This window comes from Engystomops pustulosus, chromosome 6, assembly GCF_040894005.1.
Source record: "Engystomops pustulosus chromosome 6, aEngPut4.maternal, whole genome shotgun sequence".
Classification (NCBI taxonomy): Eukaryota; Metazoa; Chordata; class Amphibia; order Anura; family Leptodactylidae; genus Engystomops; species Engystomops pustulosus.
Genome location: NC_092416.1, coordinates 41,124,598 through 41,147,390, shown reverse-complemented (window position 1 = coordinate 41,147,390; position 22,793 = coordinate 41,124,598). Strand labels below are relative to the sequence as shown.

At 39.9% G+C, this 22,793-nt stretch overlaps 1 protein-coding gene across 1 annotated transcript; it reads left to right on the top strand.

The window, feature by feature from the left end:
- Positions 1–273: 273 nt before the first annotated feature.
- HTR3A (5-hydroxytryptamine receptor 3A) lies at positions 274–17,387 on the top strand. Its single transcript, XM_072155840.1, has 9 exons — positions 274–991; positions 2,203–2,354; positions 5,208–5,252; positions 6,497–6,606; positions 8,048–8,217; positions 9,269–9,426; positions 10,318–10,528; positions 14,698–14,928; positions 15,665–17,387. The coding sequence occupies exons 1-9, from the start codon at positions 925–927 to the stop codon at positions 15,946–15,948; spliced, it is 1,428 nt and encodes a 475-aa protein (XP_072011941.1). The 5' UTR covers positions 274–924; the 3' UTR covers positions 15,949–17,387.
- Positions 17,388–22,793: the final 5,406 nt, after the last annotated feature.

Below are 22,793 nucleotides of genomic sequence, written 5' to 3'. Positions count from 1 at the left end.
TGATATGTTATCTCACTCCCCGTTCCCTACTATGACTCAAAATTGGCGCATGGATCTTTGAAAGATTATAATTCGAAAGCAACCACAGCAAAGTGGGAGCCAGCCAGGGCTTGTGGTCTGCAGCCTTCATAAGACTTTTACATCAAATACGAAGTCTTGAAACCTTATCCATACTTCTGACCTCTGTCTTATTGGATTCAAGGCCAACACTCAAAGCAATGGCATATGAGCATTTCTGCAAGGTAGATGTGGCAGACGGAGGGTTAATCCGATCTCAGGTAACTAATTGCTCTGTGCAAACCCATCCGTCTGCCTGATTAGCATTGAGTGGACATGACAGTACTAATGGGCAAGGGAGCAGGGGGCAATAAGTTCAACCCGACTCCTTAGATTACAGGGTGACATCACGCAGAGGAGTGACAAGCTGCCAGATGCTGACAGCAGGAAAACATATCCAGGAAAGTTACTGAACATCAAGTAAAAAAGGGACAGAAGAGATGGACAAACAAGCAGATAAGATCTGCTAGCGATAGAGGGAGGAACATAGTGAGGGAGATGTATTTAGGAAATATCTGAGATAAGTGTGGTCCAGGGTTTAGCATGTAAGAAACTAAGACTGCCACTGAAGAAGGAGAAGAAGCTGGAGACATAAAATATTCATAGAACAAACTGATCATAAGAGAAAGATACAACAGTTCAGAATAGAAGATCAAACCCCCTTGGGCCTACAGGGCAGTGCCAATCCAAAATATATGGCCGATAACCAAGGACGAGACCCTATACCAGAGCTGCAAGAAAAACTAAAGCCTGAGGAGCAAGGACCTTCGGAGATCTAGCATTTTGCGCCCTCTGCAGAAGGGTGTAAACCTGACATATCTTGGTGCCTAATTGCATCTCAACTCCTATCTGAAACTATCGGGCAAAATGGTGCCAAAAAGATGCCTGATCCACCACGGTCTTCTCATCTCAACTCTCTTCATGTTCAGTGCAGGTAGGTTCCACTCTTTAGTTCTTCCATTATACAAAAAAACTCTTGTACAGGGGCGGTCTACCCAAAATAGATGCCCAGAATATATAGTAAATGTGAGACTTGGTTGAAGGGGGGGTCTTCTTCTCTGTATATGGTTGGTCTATATGTTTGCAGTAGAAGGTTTCATTTTTAATTATATGTTAGTTTAGTTCTAGTTTATGAGCTCTCTGCTTTTTGATAATGTGGTACTTACCTTCAGTACAAGAGTCTATTTCAGCTCTACTGTATATTTTTTTGGTTTATAGCATCAAAGTGTCATTGAAGCAAATGATAAAGGATGTTAATATTAATATAGTGTCGTAGGGTATCCATATTGACAACTTCTATGTCTCATTTGGGTTTGTGGTAAGGTTTTTTTTAATTGTCATCAGTTTTTATTGTTTTTGTTGCTGTTCTGCTTTGATCACATTTTCACGGTAACAATGCCAAATGGTTTCCAATTTCCATGAAAGTGATTTTATTTTTGGCTCCCAAATTTTCAGTTTGTACTTAGTATATATATAAAAGCAAGTATGTAGTAATTATTTTACTATATAGTAGGTAATTCTATTAGTAGGTCATTATGTAATAAATAAACATAATTGATAAAGAAAAAGATGGCAATGGTTGGAAAATGATGAAATTTGGTAATAAAAAATGGATCCCAAAATTTTATAACATGGATATCACTAATATTTCTTCAGATTTTTCTTACTAACCTCTAATAGAAAGTAATACTAGCTAATGGGTTCTGCCTACATTAAATCAGAAGGATCCTTGTTGCGAGAAACAATACAATCTTTAAGATGATATTTATCATAAAAACTTTGTGCTGCAGTGAACAAATAATGATAGATCGATAACTATCAGAGTACATGGCCACGGTTAGTAGAAGTATAATTTGGGGTTTCGCTGAGATGATACAAGTTGAATGATCCCTTTTGAGGAATAATTTGACATCAGTCTGAGATGATCACAGAAATCCAGATTTTGTTAGAATTCTTGCAATGGTTTAGGTAAATTGAGATATTGCCATGACTATTGTGCGGCCATTAATCCCTATACCATCCTATAGTAGCTCAACTTACCGACATCTTTGACACCATGTAACCGGTACATACATTGTTCCCTTAGAAGCATGACGGTCATGCCTACTAAAGGTAGAACTTTTCTTCTTTCTTCTACTATCGTAGCACATAGGATGGATAATTCCTCCAAGCCAGCCCTTCTGCGTCTTTCGGATAAGCTCATGGAGGGATACAAGAAGGGTGTGAGACCGGTGCACGACTGGAGGAAGACCACCACTGTGTTAATAGACGTCATGGTGTACGCTATACTAGGAGTGGTAAGTGGAAGATGTGATATGTATACGGAAAGAGGTATTATGGTTGATTTAGTTGTTGATGTATAATCAGTGAGGATCAGAACACGTGGACTGATACCAGAAATGGGTATAAATTAAGTGGGCAGCCATGTTGGTTTTTAATTTTTTTTTTAAATGTAAAGGGTCATATTGCATCAATATTCTAATACTGCACATCCAACTATTACCCTACTAAAGCAAAAAGATGTGCTAATATGGTACAAAAGTATAACAGACCTTTATCAATCAAGTAGGATAAACCATGTGTGCAAAAATGTTGTCCCTGCCTCACCTCATTTATGACCCACCATGGTAATATTAAGAGGGAACCCCTCGCAATGCCCAATGCAAATTGGCCAAAACTGAGAAACCTACAATTTCTATCTGGTCAGGTTACAGGTAGGGCAGGAGATAAATCCAAGCTTGTATGACCTGTGTCCACAGGTTTCTTCAGGCGTCCTGAGGCATTTTACAGTCAGGTCAGGAAGAGGATCTTTAAGAGAAATGAATAAGTACACAAAAAATTAGGGTAAACAAATCCGAGATTTTAAAATTTGTAAAAATCTTCAACCAGAATATATTTAATACAGTTACGAGTTATAATATTAAACAAATTGTCGGATAAACACTTTTCTAATATAAGTTAATTAAAAAGATCAATATTTTACACACGTTTTTATGTTCTCCCAATAAAAAGAAAGCCTGTAGTGAATGATGTTCCTCCCTACTGTGTCAGGGGAAAGTCTTTTCTCAATACTTCCACATGATGCCTATAAATATTACTGAGAATTTTTATAATATGGACTCGGGGACCATTGGAATCAAAGGCAGCAACATAGAATGTGGATCCACAATGCTTGAGGGATTCTGTTATTTCTTTCTATGTATGTGTCTTTATATCACTCTATTGATATTTCCCTATATATCAATATTTTGTGCTTGTAATGAAGAAGATTGTTATTGAAGCTGCTAGCTTGTGCTTACCACACTACATTGCTTCCTTTGGCACCAAGGGTCCTGAGTAGTGATGAGCAGACCCATCAGTATGAAGGTTCAGCTGATCCCAGAACCTAAATCTGAACTGGGATCAGTGTTTGCTCTGATTGCGGGTGTTAGCTCATTAAATCGGTCTGCTCACCCACCAGTAACACTTGCGATCTGCGCTGTCACTGATTGTGGGAACTATCCTTTACAAGCCATGGGAAAAGGCACCTGCGGCATGTAATTGATGGTGCATTTTGGTGCCCCATGCACTCCGCCATATTGACTGGGATTGTCACTCACTGTGAAGTCACAGGGTGAGACAAGATTGCTTCAAAAATGGCAGCATCAACAATGCTGCTGGTGGATTTGCCTTTGGCATGTGAAGGATAGCACCAATAATTGGTGCCAGCATGATTGCGGGTATGACTAGTGGGGATGGTAAACCTTGCACCTTAGTGCAGGAAGGGAAAGTTGACCAGTTGTCACCTCTTGCTAAGGGTAGATTGGGCAATTAGGTAGGAACAGGTGGGAAGGGGTTTCAACCTAACTGTCCCTCAACCTGCATAACATATTCCATGAAATTCCTGCCAGAATTTCAGGACTAAAGTAAAGAGCAAAGAAGACAGACAGAGGGAAGCTTCTTGCAAAGAAAGAAAGGGCAAATATTGCTCTCAGCAAAAACTTAAAACACATTCAAAAATTAGAAAATTACATGTTGAAATTTTCAGACTTTTTTCAGCTGGAAAACATCTTTTATTTATTGTGGAACCAATGTTTAAGTACTGTAAATTGAACTAGAAAAGCACTATAAAAACTCATTTCAAAGTCTCTAAAATGTCAACCCAAAAGAAGATAAAATCAATACTAAAGACAAAGTAAAAACAATACTGATGCTTATTCCAGATAAAGCAAGTTGTATTTACCAGGCTGAATCTGCTGATGTGAGCTGTAAATCAATTTTTTTGATGAGGACAGAATCATACACAATATTCCCATATCACATGGTGTCAATTTACAGCTGCCATTTGTCATCAAGGACACATAGGTAAATTATCAGCAAGAATTTTATTTTATGGATGGGTAGACTCTACTAGACACTGCCAATCAATCTAGCAGCTAAGGAAACAAGATATTGTCCAATTTGTTTATAGAAGATCTTATATGTTGCGAACATGCATCCCCTTGGGTTGATATCCCCTTGGTCATGGTCATTCATCTTGTAGTCATGTTTGCATATATTTGGAATATTACACCATATAGCTCTAAGTGTGCTCTTTCGTTGTTAAAGGGAATCTAGCAGAAGTTTTGATAATGGAAAAACTCCAAATCGTGTTAGTTTGAAGTCCTGGAAATGCAGTATGTGTGTTGTTTGTAGCAGCATGAAAAATGCATTTGTATTCTAGGATTGTAGCTGGACTTGTTGGATGTGGCTGTGTCTCCCCACTGCTGTGCTCTTAGTTATGTGTATTGAATTGCCCCACAATCTCTACCCTTTTTTCTGACTCACTGCTTTAATAATCAACTGGAAACCTGTTAAAGACTTTACTCGGAGCAGAGACAAATCAATAGTAGAAGTCAATGCAGCAATTTTACTGCACAGCAGTGTGAGAACATTGCAGTGCAACAAGTCCAGCTTCAATCCTGGAACTGAATAGAGTTTCTTGAGTTAAAGCAAATATAAAAGTTAATGAAGAATTCACCTACTGTATGTTAATTTTTCTGTTGTAGCCACCATTCCTTCTACAGTATACTACAATATTCTGCTTAATATAATATCTTATTACAATTATGAGCTATCCTGTTGTTAAGTTCTGAATTTCATTAATGTTTGTACATTATACATCTATGTAGGATGAGAAGAACCAGGTGCTTACAACGTACATATGGTACAGACAGGTAAGGTGACCAGACTATTGGTTATGGCTAAGACATTGACTTTATCATAAACAATTTCCTTCTTTTTAAAGGGAACCTTTCATCAGAGACGTCCTTTTTATCTGAATACAGGTTCCAATAGCCTATGGCATGTTCATTTCAAAAACTCCTTTGTCAGCACTATGAATAAAAATGTAATTTCCCTAAAGCGCACACGTCCTGGATGCCCGCAGCCCCGCGCGTGCAGCAGGGTAAACTCGCTGCGGACCGGGGGCGGAGCCAGCGCGGAGACGCGCAGAAACTCAGGGAGGACCGCTAGCATTGTCAGCATGGAGCGTAGAAGGACCAGCAGATGAGGTGGCCCTTCCAGCAGATCTGACAGACGGTTTGGGCGTGAGCCCGGGGCCCAAGTCTTCTAGGGCGCCCATGACCACCCAAACCACTAAACAAATTTTATACTGAGGAGGACCATCACCCATTAAACCCTTGTACATCCATTCCTGCTCTAAATATACATGTACACAACAGCTATTTTCAGGACCTTAAAGGTCCTCCTATGGTCCAGAAATTGCAGAAAGAAGGGACACATCTTCCATTCTCCAAGAAGCTGATTCTAGTACCATGTGTAGGACCCCAGACATGTAGGGGCTATAATATTCACACAGCCCCAGGCTAGGCAGTCTTAATCTACCCCTGTTACCACTGTCCGGACTCACTTGATGTTAGTTGGCTTTATTTACAAAGATGAATTCCAAGTTTGACTCATTTATGATGCACAGTATAGCTGCTTAGGCCCCACCCACTTTGTGCAGACCTTTCCCCTTTTCTTAGAAGCCACGCCCCTTTTCATATAAGTTTCAAAAAACATGTCTAAACCCATATGTGGCACATCATAATTTATACAGACTGGGCAAGAGAGGCTGCAATTGATCTAACGGCACAGCCCATGGTTCACCAAAATTTTCTTTTGGATTTTGTAAAAATTTCAACTTCTCAGTATTCAGGCCATGGATTGTCTGACAACAAATATACTTATGATGCACCACACTTTACTCACAAATCCATATGATTACTTTATATGTGAGCCAGGGGCAAAGATGTTCCCTTTAAGACAAAAATATGACAATATGACCATATATATGTTATAAATACACAATTTTATGTTATAATTGGAATGCATGTTTTTTTCCTTTTCATTCATTCTGGAAAGTTTTTTTATGCTTCTTTATGCTCTTGACTTTTGTCTTACTTTGCATTGCTAATAGTTTTGGGTTGATGAATTTCTTACCTGGGATCCAAAAGAGTATGAAAACGTGTCTCAAATTTCTATCCCTACTGAGAAGATCTGGGTTCCCGATATTCTGATCAATGAATTGTAGGTAACATTTTGGCTGCTTTAAAAGATTTTTGCAATATTTACTAATTTTTCTATGGAATAGAAGAAACAATTAGTGCGTTAAAATTGTTTAAAACATTTCTACATAGAATTAGTACAACCGGCAAAGGAGAAAGCTAAAGTACATATGTGTGCACTTTACCCTTTAACTGGTTATGAACTTCAATTTCTCATAAAACATATTTGATATTCTGTAATTTTGAAAGGAAATTCTGCCATCAAAATTAAGCCTGATAAACCAGGGACACTTACTAATAGATCCATGTCCTGGGACTGTGGTAATCTTATATTTGTTATCCATGGTCTCCTTCCTTCTAAATTCAACTTTGAAAATTATGCTAACGAGCCTAAAGGGCTCGTGTGGGGCACCATTACCAGAGTGCCTCCATGTTGTGACTTTACAGGCTGTTACACTGTGCAAGAACACTTCCACCATTCCACCATTCCACTGTGTGCTGAATCTTCCCCTGTTGCAGTGAGATTATCAGGCAAAAGGATGGGGAAGTGCTAAAAGAGTAGGAGAAATGTAAGACAGTGTAGCAGCCTGTGAAGCTATAGCACGCCCCCAGAACCCTTCTTGTTCATTACCGTAATTTTAAAAGTTGATTTTAGAAAGAAGGAGGCCATGGATAACAAATATAAGGAGATTACCACAGTCACGGTGCCTGGATCTAAGAGTAAGTGCCCCTGGATTAGGCTCTAGGACATACATGTCAAACATATGACCTGTGGGCCAAATCCAGACTGCTTCATCAATTTATGAGGCAGCATTTTGATTCTTTAGTACCTCACACGTTGTTTGCAGGAGTATGGAGAGGGCTCATGGGATGAGCAATCAGCACTAGCACTTATCACAGGTTTTAACTTTTAACAGCTTCATTAGCAGCGAGTGGGCACCGCCATCCTGGCTGGACGATCCCAAGATTAGATGATTTCTGAAGATCTGTTACAATGTGCCACTGTCAGATTGTAATAGATCATGTGTAAAATCCCCATATACTACCATTCTGTACTAGGTATGGTAGGATCAGACACTCTAGGGGGGTAAAGTACCCTCAGAAAAATAGTAAAACAAAAAAAAAAAGAAAAGTTAAAAAATAAATATCTAATCTATCAATATAATAAAGGTTATTCCTGGCATTGTAATATAAAATAGCACATCCTGTAATATAAAATAGCACACAAATGTAGCAAAGAAGACTCAGCTCATCCTGCCAAAAAAATGACACCACACATAGATCCATACACCGAAGTATGCAAAAGTTATTAGTGCCCGAAGATGGATTCTTTTTACACTTTCTTTTTACTTGCTAAGTTTCTCAATAGATGTTCTTTATTTTATACCTTCTGTACATGAATATCTCACCTGTTATCTTTATACTGTAAACCTGTAAATGAGGCATTCTTCTATGTCACACAGTGTGGATGTTGGAAAGTCTCCAGATATTCCCTATGTCTACGTCAACCATGAAGGCAGAGTCCAGAACTACAAGCCCATCCAAGTGGTGACGGCCTGCAGCCTCAATATCTACAACTTCCCCTTTGACTTACAGAATTGTTCTCTGACATTCACCAGCTGGTTACATACAAGTAGGTTATGTATCCTTCATTATTGAGACCCTTTACATTTTTCACTCTTTGTTTCATTGCAACCAGTTGGTAAGATCAAAAAAATAATTATTTTATTTACTCATCAATGTACATAAATGCTGCATTTTTGCTAATTTATTAAACAAGAAAAACTGACATATCACATGGTCATAAATATTCAGACCCTTTGATGTGACACGCATATTTAACTCATTTGCTGTGCATCTCCTTCTGATCCTCCTTGAGATGGTTCTACTCCTTCATTAGAGTCCAGCGATGTTTAATTAAACTGATTGTACTTGATTAGAAAAAGCACCTTATATAAGACCTTACAACTCACAGTGCATGTCAGAGCACATGAGAATCATGCGGTCTAAGGAACTGCCCTAGGAGCTCAGAGACAGACTTGTGGCAAGGCACAGATCTGGCCAATGTTACAATAGAATTTCTGGGGTCTGAATACTTTCTGTACCCACTGTATTTCTCCATACACCTCTAGACACTAAATTTTGTATAGTGTTTTCTTCATTAGTATTCTATCCATGATTTCCACGGATAACATACTGACCCTTTATTGTCTTCCATAGAAGGCAATGTGTTAGCAAAAACAGATGTTTTTTATTCTCAGAAGGTGCTTTGCCATGTCATTTTCACAAACTTTCAGGTTTTTTTTGTGAACCTGAAGGAAACGGATCAGTGGATATCATACGGGCGTGAAAAAAAATGATGCATTTAGAATACTGACAAAGAACAGGGATGTCATTAGTGTTTATCATGTGATAGAGCTAGCTCTTTCATTATTTTCATCTACTTTTAAAATAAAATAGAGAAAAACAAATGAAAAATATGAATCCTAACCCAGCCTGGAAGACGAATAAATATGTAACTATTCAACAGCTATTTACAGCTATCCCATGATTTACAGCTATCTCCATACCAGTGACCTACCACTTGTATCTTGAAAGCTTAGGGTCTATAACCAAATGTCCTTCAAGGAAGCAATGGTTTTCTATGAGATTGAGACTGATGACATTATGAAATCTTTTTGTAGTTCAGGACATCAACGTGTCTTTATGGAGGACGCCAGAAGAAGTAAAGGAAGACAAGAGTGTTTTCATGAACAAAGGGGAGTGGGAGCTGCTCCATGTGTTGTCTCAGTACAGGATGTTTGTGGAGAACGAGGACAGCTTTGCAGAAATGAAGTTCCATGTAAGTTCTGTATACTTTTTAGTCAACATATCATTATTTCCTTTTTACATCTGGGTGCCAAGAAGAGAGACGATAACATAGCTAGGTTATCCAACACCCGGAGCAAATTTTCAGTTTAAAGCATTTGGCTTTTCCCCATGTCCTGCTGGTTACGGGGAACTGAAGCGGCCGTGCAGTCAGTACTGTGTGCGCACCTACACAATGATAACCACTCCCATATCAGTGGTTGGTAGGGTGTGCGGATGTCCTTCCAACCACTCCATCCATCATTAATTTATTACATTTGAAGTCCACTTACAGCAATAAAAACAATAAATAACAGCACTTTATAGAACATGGGATACATATATGGACAAAATAAGACATTACGGGCAATAACATTATCAGATGAAACAATAGGAATGGAATCCCTAGTCATAAATGGTTACAAGCCTTTGTTTCCCCTTTGAGGCTGGTAAATGTTGGCAACATAATGGGGACCACAATCCACTGCATTATGATCGATCAGCATCTATAAATACATGATATAAGAAATACATTTTGTTACTTAGGCTTGATTCATGTTTTTTCCCCATACAAAAACATCCGTCAGATGGATTTCAGACATGTCCTTACAACATACCCCATAGAGGTATCCCAGTGTATTCATATACGGTGCGATACCTTGCCAGATGACTTATGCCGCTAGTTGGCTGTTGCCGATATTACGGGTGTTTCCCCAGGATGTTGGATGCTGGGGGACATTGCGTCCACTCGCCATAGGCTTCTATTGCCACCACTGAGCGTATTATGTCGCTCAGCAGAAGGGAGCAGGATTGAAACACAAAGCTAACTGCACAAGTCAAGTAATTTTTTGCACTAATAGACTAATTTTCATCATAAATGTTCCAGGTCGTCATCAAAAGAAGACCCCTCTTCTATGCTGTAAATCTACTTCTCCCTAGCATGTTCCTCATGGTTATGGATATTATTGGGTTCTATCTCCCTCCTGACAGCGGTGAAAGGGTTTCCTTCAAGATCACCCTCCTTCTGGGGTACTCTGTGTTTCTCATCATTGTATCCGACACTTTACCAGCTACAGCCATTGGAACCCCATTGATAGGTAAGATATCACATCCTATTTCTCAGATTTATTGTTTTCCCTGTATAATGTTTAAAATGATATTCTGGGATGTTCCTCTAATTCCCAGCCTCCTCTTTGTTTGTGAGGTGTCGATCAGGTTCCTAAGTGAGTTTATGCTCTTTGAGCTTTAATAGTCTGAGACCGTCCCCCTTTTTTTAGATCAACCAACCAAAAGCAGGGGGAGTGGTTTAGACTATGAAATACTACCAGAGCATGGACTAGTCTGAGAAGCTGGTTATCATTCCAGAGAAACAAAGAGGAGGCTGGGAACTGAAGGAAGCACCCCGAATAGACTAGAAAATAGGACACCTTATATTATAACTATACATTACACATACATGTATATTTTCACATTTATATTCTAAAACAAAGGGTCATTTTAGAACTTTTTTACTATACACTCTGCTTTCTCTCCTTGAGCTACCATGGTCCATTGTGTCCCAAAGTCTAATTATGTTTCCAAGGCTTTCCTGATTTTTATTGCAGCTAAAAACGATATCAGTGCAGAACAATCAAATAGTAAAATTATGTCTGAATATTATTGAGATGTCGAAGCACAATAAAAATTAATGATCTGAAGAGATACATCAATGTCTATGAGGTGATAAAAGGAAAACAGATGTAATGAAGAAGAGCACATTAAAGAGAAGAAAGAGAAAAAAAGCAGAACATCTGCTGTCAAAGCAAAAATAAATGAAGGGGAGATTCAGTGGAATACCAATACCTGTCCTTAATATGATGACTGTCAAGGTGCCTGGGTGGGGTCTAAACCAAGAAGGCAGCGAAGGCACAGAATCAAAGTACTAGAGAAAGGTTGAGTAAACGTAGCAGGGGTTGAATACACAGGAAAGCAAAGTGCTAACATGAGGTAATAGGGAAAAGGTATGAGGAGATTAGCAGAACAAGCAAGATGTAATGGAACTGGGCAGGTATATAAAGGAGATCCAGGATGCCGCCCCCACTCAGCTGACTGGACAGGCCGTCCATCACTCTAGTAGGCCTTGCTGCACAGGGCCAGGCTGCAGGGTGTAGCTAAATCAACGCCAATGCAGTAGCAACATAAGCCACAGTTCACACACAACACACAGAGGAAAATTAATGCCACCTAACTCACACTCTGTGGACAGAGTCACAGAGACTTTGGCACAAATGTTACAAAATATATGAAATTCTGCTTTAAATGATTTTTTCCAGTGGTGGGGTCAACACAGAGATTAGACCAAAGAGAGAAAAGCAACTACATTATCTGTATAGTGGTTGAGCTATATTACTACATGTGGAAGAAGAGGAACATGTGGAAGAAGAGGCACTACAAAAAGAATGGAAATATTCTTCTGACACCCTTTATAGGGAAAGATTTATCAATCTAACCATTGTAATCTGTCTATGATTAATGATCAAGATACACACCAGAAAAAGCTGATTTATCAAATTGCACATGGCACAGGGCCTGATGGGAGGAGAATGACTCTAAGGTTCTAGGAATACAATGAAAATGGGTGACCTTCAAATCTATATTCTGTCCCTGTACTGCTAAATGTATTTCTATAGGTAATAAGTATTTATGTGCTAGATTACATCCTGCATGGATTACAGCTACAGTTAAAAGGGCAATAAATGAAAACAAAAAGGCATTCAAAAATTATAAATCTTATGGGTCACCTGAAGCCTTCATAAATTACAAAACATTTACCATATATACTCGTGTATAAGCCAAGTTTTTCAACACAAAAAAATGTGCTGAAAAAACTCACCTCGGCTTATACACAAGTCAAGTAAAAAATAAAAATTTAATACACACCCTCCGGTGTCCGGATCGTTGGCGCGGGTCCCGATATTCAGTGCGAGGCTCCCGATCTTCGGCACGGGTCCCGGCAGCTCGTCTTCTCTCTTCTTTCTTCTTTCGTCGGCAGAGTCGCGTCCGGGTGCACACTATGACGTCATCAGCCGCATAGTATGCGCCCGTCGGCAGATCGCATGGACGGAACTCTGCTGGCGAAAGAAGAAAGAGAAAAGGAGCCACCGGGACCCGCGCCGAAGATCGGGAGCCTCGCGCTGAAGATCGGACCCGCGCCAACTATCCGGACACCAGAGGGTGAGTATTACGTTTTTTCATTTTTTTGGCAGGGGGCTGGCTGTATACTACATGGGGGCTGGCTGTATACTGCATGGGGGCTGGCTGTATTCTAAATGGGGGCTGGCTGTATACTAAATGGGGGCTGGCTGTATACTACATGGGGGCTGGCTGTATACTACTTAGGGCTGGCTATATACTACTTGGGGCTGGCTGTATACTACATGGGGCAGGTTGTATACTACTTGCGGCTGGCTGTATACTACTTGGGGCTGGCTGTATACAACTTGGGGCTGGCTGTATACTTCATGGGGCTGGCTGTATACTACTTGGGGCTGGATGTATACTACTTGGGGCTGGCTGTATACTGCATGGGTCTGGCTGTATACTACAGGGGGCTGGCTGTATACTACAGGGGGCTTGCTGACTGTATACTACAGGGGGCTGGCTGACTGTATACTACCTGGGGGCTGGCTAGCTGTATACTACACCCTCGGCTCATACTCCAGTCAATAGGTTTTCCCAGTTTTTGGTGGTAAAATTAGGGGTCTCGGCTTATACTCGGGTCGGCTTATACTCGAGTATATACAGTACTCAAATCTGCAAGAAGGAAATAAAATCAGCCAAAATGCAAAATGAAAGGCAAGTGGCCAAAGATAGAAAAACAAATCCCACCCAAAAATATTTAAGCATTTAATGGGGTATACCCACAAAGATAAGATTCTCAAATATACTCATGATTACAAAATAACACATTATCTAATGCACTGTTAAAATACAGAATTTCACAGATATAACTCCAACCTGTCTTTATCGGTCCTGGTGTACACAATTTTGTCTGCTCCTGGATCCTACCATAAATCTTCTGACTAAGGTTGGATTCTTCTCCTGAATACCGTCTCTTACCTGCACACTGCAATGCTCTCTGCCTCCTTCCCTTCCCCCTGCATTGCAAGACCAGCTCAGACACAGGCACTTCCTGTCGGCAAGCAGCAGTGTGCAGAGACTTACTCTACAAACTATAGACAGGATAAGGTCTTTATCCGGGAGGGAGTCATGTAGCAGAGCTGACTGTGTGTGTTAAAGGTTAGTTAGAAGAGTTGAGAGTGTCATGTTGTTTTACATCCATCTCATGGATCTCATCATCTCTCATCTCTGATCTGTCTCTCTTTTTCTATTTGTCAGATACTAATAGAATGCTCAGAAGTTAATAAAAGTGTAGATAAACCTGTATCCTGATAATCTAAGCGCATTGTCAGCTCACAGCATCTCATAGCACTATCATAAAGTGTCTCTCCAATTTTACACTGGCCATAAGAGTCATAGGAGCTGAAACAGCAATAAAATTATAAAGTAAGGGGGTTAAAATGATCTTTTTTGTTTAAACATCACTAGGAATTTGAGAAATTTCTTTAATGGGCAAACCCCTTTAAATGTGAAAAAATTAATTAGAGCATTTTGGACCTGTATATACTGGAAATGGGGGTTTGGTAGCTGACCACAGGAAGGTGGAGATACTAAATAGGTTTTTATGCTCTTTTTATACAAAAGAAGAAAGAACATCTGGTGTGGGTGGTTTAATATACTAGACTGACTGAATGTAGACATCAATTCAATCTAAGCTCAATAAAATAATGTGTGCAAGGCTCCTGGACCAGATGGGTTACACCCCAGAGTTCTCAAAGAACTCAGTTCTGTTATTGCTGTTCCATTGTATAAAATCTTCAGAGATTCCCTAATGACTGGTGTGGTGCCAAGTGACTGGTGCAAGGTGAATGTGGTGCAAATATTCAAAAAAGGATCTAGTTCTTCTCCATGAAATTATAGGCCTGTAAGCCCCTCCCCCATACCGCCTCCCAGTTGTCAATGTATTTTTTTATTTATATTTTCCTGGGAGGACAAGACATCATAGAGTTTCAAAATGCTCTATAATGTTGAGGTCTCTATAATGATGAGGTCTCTGTAATGATGAGGTCTCTATAATGATGAGGTCTCTATAATGATGAGGTCTCTGTAATGATGAGGTATCATTGGGGATACATTGCCTTTCTACTATCTATCTTCTGTTTTGTAGGTGTATATTTTGTGGTCTGTATGGCTCTGCTGGTCATTAGTCTGACAGAGACAATACTCATTGTACGGCTAGTACACAAGCAAGATCTTCAACCTCATGTTCCTGAATGGGTGAAGAAACTGGTCCTGGAAAAGATTACAGTTTTACTATGTATCCGAGACAATAAGAAATTTACTGTATCTCGTATTCACAGTTCCAGTATGACCAGACAGGTGGAGAACAGTAGCACCGGTAAGATGACTTAAAATGCCTAAATAGATATAGGGGTCTACAGGGATATAACATTTACTATATACAATGTGCTTGTACACCAAGCACATTGTCATACTGTTTGGTATGTGATATGGAAAGAAAAAGGGGGCTTTAAAAATTATACAAATTAATCTGAGGGGCTCCAGGCTCTATTAACTTATATAGAGGTTGGAGCCCCTCAGACTCAATTGCATGATTTTAAAAGTATTTTTTCCTTAAAAACGAGAAGCATAAGCATAAGAAGCTAAAATAAGAGCAGCTCCTGCAAGAGAGAGCACACACCAGTATGTCAGTGTGCTTGGTGTACAATCCTTGATCTGGTGATAGATGTCCTTTCAAGGGAAACTGTCAGCGCGATTTGGGACATTAAACCACACACTGGTCCTAACAGGACGGTGGTTTAGTGTCCCAAATCGTCCTGTATAATTTTTTACTTTGTTGCATAAATAACTGCTAGCCACCTTTGAGCAGTCATTAACGACTATACGCCTATCAACTCCATCAGTAAAGCATCCTGGCATGTGAGGATAGTGAAACCATCTTTCCTCTACATGACTCTGGTCTATAAAAGATGACATTTAGTAAGTCAGTGGCAGCTTCACCTAGTGTTTTTTTCTATTGAATATTATAGTACATTTTAATTCTTTGTGCATTTTGTTTACTTTGCCCTAATATATTTTTTGGACCAAATTTTCCAATTTTTCCACACTTACAGCTAAACTTACCCACTACAACTCAGAAAGTTCAAAAGATTATGAAAGATCAGTAGGAGCCATTCTACCAACAAAAGAGAGCTCCATTGTTGTCGACAGTATCCTCCATGAGATCGCATCCATTCGACAGTATCTCGAGAAAAGAGATGAATACCGGGACATAGCCAAGGAATGGCTGCAAGTTGGATATGTCCTTGATGTCCTTCTATTCCGTGTGTATCTGGTGGCTGTGCTGGCTTACACAGTAACATTGGCAACTATGTGGTCCTACTGGCAGCAGGCTTGAAAAATATTTTAAAGGAAATCTACCGCCAGGAATCTACTTACTTAGTAGATCCTGACAGTAGATTCTCCAAATCTAACTCATCCCGAATCACCTAAACTATAAGATTTTTTTAACTTTATTTTTATTCAAATTACCTACAGAGGCTACTGTGGAGTGGAGAAGCCTCTGTGAGCTCTGGGGCGAAGGCTGCTCCACGTAGCCTCTGCAGACCTGCCCCCTGTGCTTCCATGCCGCTTGTAAATGAAGTGGCTTCCTGCACATCGCTGGCCAGATGGGAGCCATGTACATACTCTCCAGGTCCTCCAGTAAGCCGGAGTCACTAGGAGTCACTATGCCTCTATGGACCATACCACTGTCTTCACAGAGGGCATGGATGCACAAGAGGTGGAGGCTCTCCAGAGGCTATGTGGGCAGTGGAGTAGCCATAGCCCCAAAGCTTACAGCGGCTAGTCCACGCCCCAATAACCTTGGCAGGTTAGTTGCATAAAAATAAAAGAAAGTATAAAAAAATACGTTTATATAAGCTTTAGAAAATGATAAAAGGGGATTAGGGATTAGTTGGATCCTACCATCAGGACATGTTAAGTAAGTAGATTCCTAACAGTTTTACGGGCTCCTTTCTCTGTGTAGTGGATGGGAACTTAACTGCAGTGACTTGGTTCAGCCACTCCACAAAGGTTGGAGCTGTTGTACTCAAAGGGAGTACTGGTTGTCTTATCCTAAATGATTCCATATTAAGAACTTAAATTAACATTTTTACCCTGGAATACGCCTTTAAGACATCATTAGCCTTTTTGATTTAAGCCATTGTGTGGAGTAGTGATTTACAGATATGGTTAGCGATGGAAGAATTGATTCCCCATGGTCCCTATTCACAGCTAATCAGATTTATTAATTAGCATATTGAATCACTGGGGAATAGAATTTTTAAAGATTTCCCTCCTATATATGGTACCTTTCACATTTATAAACTTTAACTAGTCCAATATATAGCAAGTGTTGTATGAAAATATGATGATCTGAGCACAGGGAATGAATGGGTCCTTTGTCTCAAATCCATGGTGGATACTGATTGTATCATGCAATTATTATCTGTCATTCATAGTAATGTTCTTTATTAAAGTACCATTAATGGCTGGTTACCCACAAATTGCCTCAGTCTAAGAAAAATGTGCTGGAGGGATTTCCAAGACCAAACCTCATATCCGGGAACTTTTCGGTTCAGTCTGGTTCGAGGTTCGGTGCAGGAAATCCCTCCACCACGTTGAACGTTTTTCTCGGGCCGAGCTGCTCTCGGGTAACTGCCCCTATGGTTACTAGATGCTAAATGTGCATGATACATGATATTACATTATTATGTATTTATAGTATATGTCATTAAGAAGATGTACAGAATAATGCACAGTGTCTCGCCTCACTCTTCAGCTAATGTAACTAGAATCCAGTATTGTAATAAAAAACATTTTATTGTAATAAAACGCATTTTCTAAAGAGTCATATATTTCTTTTCTGAAATGGATATAGAATAATTTTTCAAGAGGAGAAATTATTCCAAGATTCGGTCTGAATTTGGTCTGAAATGGCCCAAACCAGCGTTTCTCAAATTGTCTTGGAAATGTATATATATCGCCTGCTATGGTCTTCTTGCGTTTTTGTCTTGCGTTTCTTTTAACTTTTTAAAAATGTTATGACTTTTCCTTTGCTAATAGCTCCCTAAACTCTTGAATGAATGACAGTACTAAATAGCCGCCATTTTGAAAGATTTGTCTGAAGTTGATCAGAAAAGATTTGATTGGGTGCCTGAAAAATACCAGATAAGTACCAAATTTTAGAACCAATGTATAGATCCTCTCATCTATAATCTTTTAAAGGAAATTTACCATCAAAATCAAGCATGGATAAACCAGGGGCACTTACTCATAGATCCAGGCACCATGACTGTGGTAATCTTCTTATATTTGTCATCCATGCCTTCCTTCTAAAATCAAATGTAAAAATTATGCTAATGGCTGAAAAGCTCCTGGGGGAGTTACCAGAGCTTGTCCTCGCTGCAGCTTAACAGGCTTTTAGCCAGTGCAGGAGCACTTCCCCCTCCAGCTGTGGGGGACAGTGGGGGGCAGAGTGCAAAGGGAGCAGAAGTGGAGGGGGAGACAATGAAATAGCCTGTGAACTAAGAGCATGAAGGGGCTTTGTTAACACCCTTCAGAGCCCTTCAGGCTCATTAGCATTATTATACTTAGTGCTTATAATGCTAATATAATGCTTATATTATTAGCATTATATATATTTAGCATTATTATTAAACTTATATTATTATAAGTTTATTTTAGAAGGAAGGAGGCCAAGGACAACAAATATAAGAAGATTACCACAGTCACGGTGCCTGGGTCTATGAGTTAGGTCCCTTCCACACTTGCGTTGCAGATCACGTCAGAGTCTGACCAGGGTGCGATCAGGGTTTGGTCAGTGAAAAACTGACGTTTTGCATCAGAGTTCAATCAGTTTTCAGTCAGTTTTCATGCGCGTTTTCAATGCAATTTCAATGCAATTTCAAAGAGTTTTTCACACGCAGGTAATGCGCGTGAAAGGACTCAGGACTGAGCTCTATCTTTTCTATGGCAATTGATGCGTGAAAAACCCAATGCACTTGCATTGCACTTGCAAGTGTCTCAGAGTACAATGCGTTTTTGCTGCGTCTCAATAGACTTGTATGGTGCGTTTTTCACGTGCGTGACTTGCAAAAGTAGAGCATGCCGAGATTTAAATGTGCGTTAAAAAATCGCGCGTCAAAAACGCAAGTGTGAGAGAGGCCTAAGGCCCCTTCCACACTGGCGTTTTTCACGCGCGAGTTCTGCGCGTGCATTTGACGCGCAGAACTTGCATTGCACTCTGTCCCATTGTATTCAATGGGTCTTTCTTCATTAGCGTTGGTTTTCACGCGCGTGCTTGCGTTTTTCCCGTCCCATTCAAGTCTATGGAGATGCATCAAGAATGCATTGCACTCGCAATCATTGCAAGTGCAATGCGAGTGCAATGCGTTTTAAACGTAAGGGTTGCTAGGTGACCAGAATAACAGTATTTCCCCTGCTCGAGAACGATCATTTAATTAAAAAAACACAATGATGAACAGTGAAGAATAGAATAAAAACAGTGAACACAGTGAACACAGGATCATTTAAGAGAAAAACACAGTGCAGAACACAGTGCAGAATAGATTACAGATGTTCGGCACATCTGCTTACTTGTCGGGAGATACGCGCGGAACGGTGCGCCCAAAATAGCATGTGAAGAACAATATATATGTGTGAAGAAGACATTGCAGATGTATTTAAACATCTGCAATTTGTTCTTCACACACATATATATTGTTCTTCACATGCTATTTTGGGCGCACCGTTCCGCGCGTATCTCCCGACAAGTAAGCAGATGTGCCGAACATCTGTAATCTATTCTGCACTGTGTTCTGCACTGTGTTTTTCTCTTAAATGATCCTGTGTTCACTGTGTTCACTGTTTTTATTCTATTCTTCACTGTTCTTCACATCTGCTAACTTGTCGGGAGATAATATACACGGGGAACAGTGAAGAATAGATCGCAGACGTTTGCAACTTATCAGAAGACATTATTTTTCAATTAAATAACAAATTTTAATCCCAAACCATGGTCCCTTTGAAAAATGCTCGAGTCTCCCATTGACTCGCGCGTGAAAAAAGCGCCGAAAACGCAAAAAAAACGCTAACAACACGCGTGTGAAAAACGCAAAAACGCTAATTACTCCAAGGAAAAATGGAACAAAAACGCAGCCAAAAACGTCAGTTTTTCACGCATTGCACCCTGACGTGAAATGCAACGCCAGTGTGGAAGGGGCCTAAGTGTCCCTGGTTTATCATGGTGGATTTTGATGATAGATTTCCCTTAAATTTTTTCTTGTTCCCCTTTCACACTTGCGTCTTTCACACGCGTTTTCTGTGCGTGCATTTGACGCGCAGAACTTTCATTGCACTCTGACCCATTGTAACCAATGGGTCTTTTCAGACTTGCATTTTTTTTCACGCACACACGCGCATTTTTTTTGTTTCAATGTCAGCTTTTTCATTGCCGTGAAGTCACAGATAATGGCCTTACCAGTGATTGGTGGAGATTCAGGCGTGTAAAATACAAGTTATATTGAACTTTTTCCCTACAAATGTGAATATCAATCCCTTTAGATCTTCCTGCTCTATAACATGCTGCCTGCAGTTAGCACTTCTATGGTAACCGTTGTTTAGATTGTGAGCCCCATGGGGACAGGGAACAATTTGAACTGCTTTGTGCTGCGCTGTATAAATAAAGAATTATTATTATTATTATTGAAAAATATCAACACTTTTTATGATGACGTCACTGTTTTGGCACGAGACACAGAGGCTTTTACTGATAGGACCATTACCACACTACTTAGCACAATACTTTCTGTAAACCCTTCTAATGTACATTTAATGAGTAATTACTCAGAAAAACATGGACAGCTGACATGTGGTTGATTTACTGTGCTCTCCATTTCTTACCTTACTTTCATTGGAGAGGTTAAATAGTCTTGAGCGGACCCAAACTGTAAAGTTAGAAGTTTAAGTCAACTCCCCGCTGTTAACATCCACAATTTGTGCTGGCAAAGATCGCAGGCGTTAACTTTTGAAATTCTCCTGGCAAAATCCCCATTTAATTGGCTGCGGTTGCGTGCGCAGAGGCGTTAACATGCTGTCATTGAAAGTCGATGATCCTCCCCAAAATGGCGGCGTGGATCTTAGACCCTAACAGTGCTTTTCATTTTTAAATTCGGGCATTTATGGGCGAGTGCAGCCAACTTTGCAGCTCAGGTCTGGTTTACAGAAAGTATTGTGTTAAGTAGTGTGGTAATGGTCCTATCAGCAAAAGCCTCTGTGTCTCTCCCCAAAACAGTGACGTCATCATAAAAGTGTTGATATCTCTCAGATAAAGCAAAATGGTCACCATGAAAATTCAATTTGAACTGCAGGCAGCATGTTATAGAGCAGGGAGATCTGAATGGATTAATATTTAGTTTTGTGGGGAAAAGTTCAATATAACTGGGATTTTGGGATTATGGGTCTGCTCATCAAACTATGCTGCAACAACATATAAAAGTGGTCTAAAGTTTTCACAATGTACATTAAGAATCTTGTAATAAGTAATAAGAGTATACATTTTATGTTAATGCATGATCAAAACATTGGGGCACATTTACCTATCCAGTCTGCGTAGTTCACAAAAGTACATTGTCCGGCGATCATGCGACACAATTTGAAAGTGAAATCCCGCGCTCAGTCTGAATCAGTTGGATCATCCAACCACATGCCACCCGATTCTGTCATATATGTCCCATAATCCGATAGCGTGCGACACAATCCCAGCGCAAACCCTTGTTAAATACCTGTGACAGCTGCGCAAATCCCGAAACCCATTGAACAGTCCAATGAAATTGCGATCCGAGACCCTAAGTAAATAAGCCCCATTATGCTTGCTGATTGGTTGCTTACATGCAGGGGTGTAATTAAAGATCACAAGACACAGCATTAAAGTTTAACTTGAGGCCCCCCCCTTGGGGTACCTAACATGACCCAACGATGCAACACTAGAAGCCAATGTCACTGTCAGTCTCTTAAAATATAGGGACACAGGCACAAATATTTATTTGTTCCCCTCATCCCAAAAGAATCTATTTGTATTTTATAAAGAGAGTAGCAATAATATTTTTTTTCTAAAAAGGCAGCTTCATGTAATGTAGATGGCTATATAATGAAAGCTTTGATACAGCTCTATACATGGTAGATATCCTTATGATATAGATTAGAGACTAGCTATACTCTAACTATAGTAAGAAGTGATCACTTTGCAGTTTATACAATAACATAGTTTCTGAAAGTAATAAAAGTAGAAAACTGTAATTGCTGCATATTTCTCTTTAGCCTCTATACCTTAATATACAGAATACTGACATTAATGATAAAGAATACTAAAACCTTAATGATATCCTAAGGTAGGGACATAAATCTCAGTGCACGGAGTTAGGGTGAAGGATGTCCTTTGCTTAAATTGAGAGACACAAAGAAGATCAAAGTCATTATAATATGTCCTTTTGGGGTAGATCCCCAGGGTCCAGGGCTCAATAGCTATGTAAAAGTCAGCCAGGTAAAAAACATATGGTTCAGTTTTTGCATTTGCACACATTCTTATATCCCTGAATACTATCATTAGGTCCTGGCAGGGTGATTGTTGATGGACAGTTAGAGATCACATGACCTTCCATCTGCGGCCATTTTATGGTCATGAATGTCTGACTGATGAGGTAAAAGACAGGAGGCTTCACGTTACATATCAAGAAAGCGGATCAGAACTTTTGAAAGATGTATATTCAAAAGTAGCCCAAAACGAAGAAGTAGCACAGCAGGCACTATCCACACAACTCAAGGGGCGGGCACAACTAGAAGACCAGGCATCTCATACACTCAGGCACTGCGGGTGTTGCTCTGCATAAGACACACAGACCCAAATTTATTAAAGACTCTTGGGCTGGTTTTCTGTCGGACTTTGCATGTTATTTTTAGTGCAAATTGCTTGCACATGTATTTAGGAAGTGCCCTAGATGCAAATGTGCCGCATACCACACATTTGTGTCGTGGCTGCACTATAACCAACAAAACACTAAATTCTGCACAGAAAGGGGAATTTTGGTGCACAGTCAGAATGTGTGCTACATTTATCATTCAGTGCCAACAGAATCGTTAAAAGTGCACCAAAAAAACTTGGTGCATTCTGTTGGGGCATTACAGAGGGCGCCAGATTTATGA

What these genes read in the sequence shown, in the direction of transcription:
- HTR3A (XM_072155840.1), top strand. Translation starts at nt 925, where the DNA reads ATGGTGCCAAAAAGATGCCTGATCCACCACGGTCTTCTCATCTCAACT. An exon ending in TCTCTTCATGTTCAGTGCAG is followed by an intron (nt 992 to 2,202) that starts GTAGGTTCCACT and finishes CTACTATCGTAG; the next exon opens with CACATAGGATGGATAATTCC. An exon ending in GGTGGAGAACAGTAGCACCG is followed by an intron (nt 14,929 to 15,664) that starts GTAAGATGACTT and finishes CCACACTTACAG; the next exon opens with CTAAACTTACCCACTACAAC.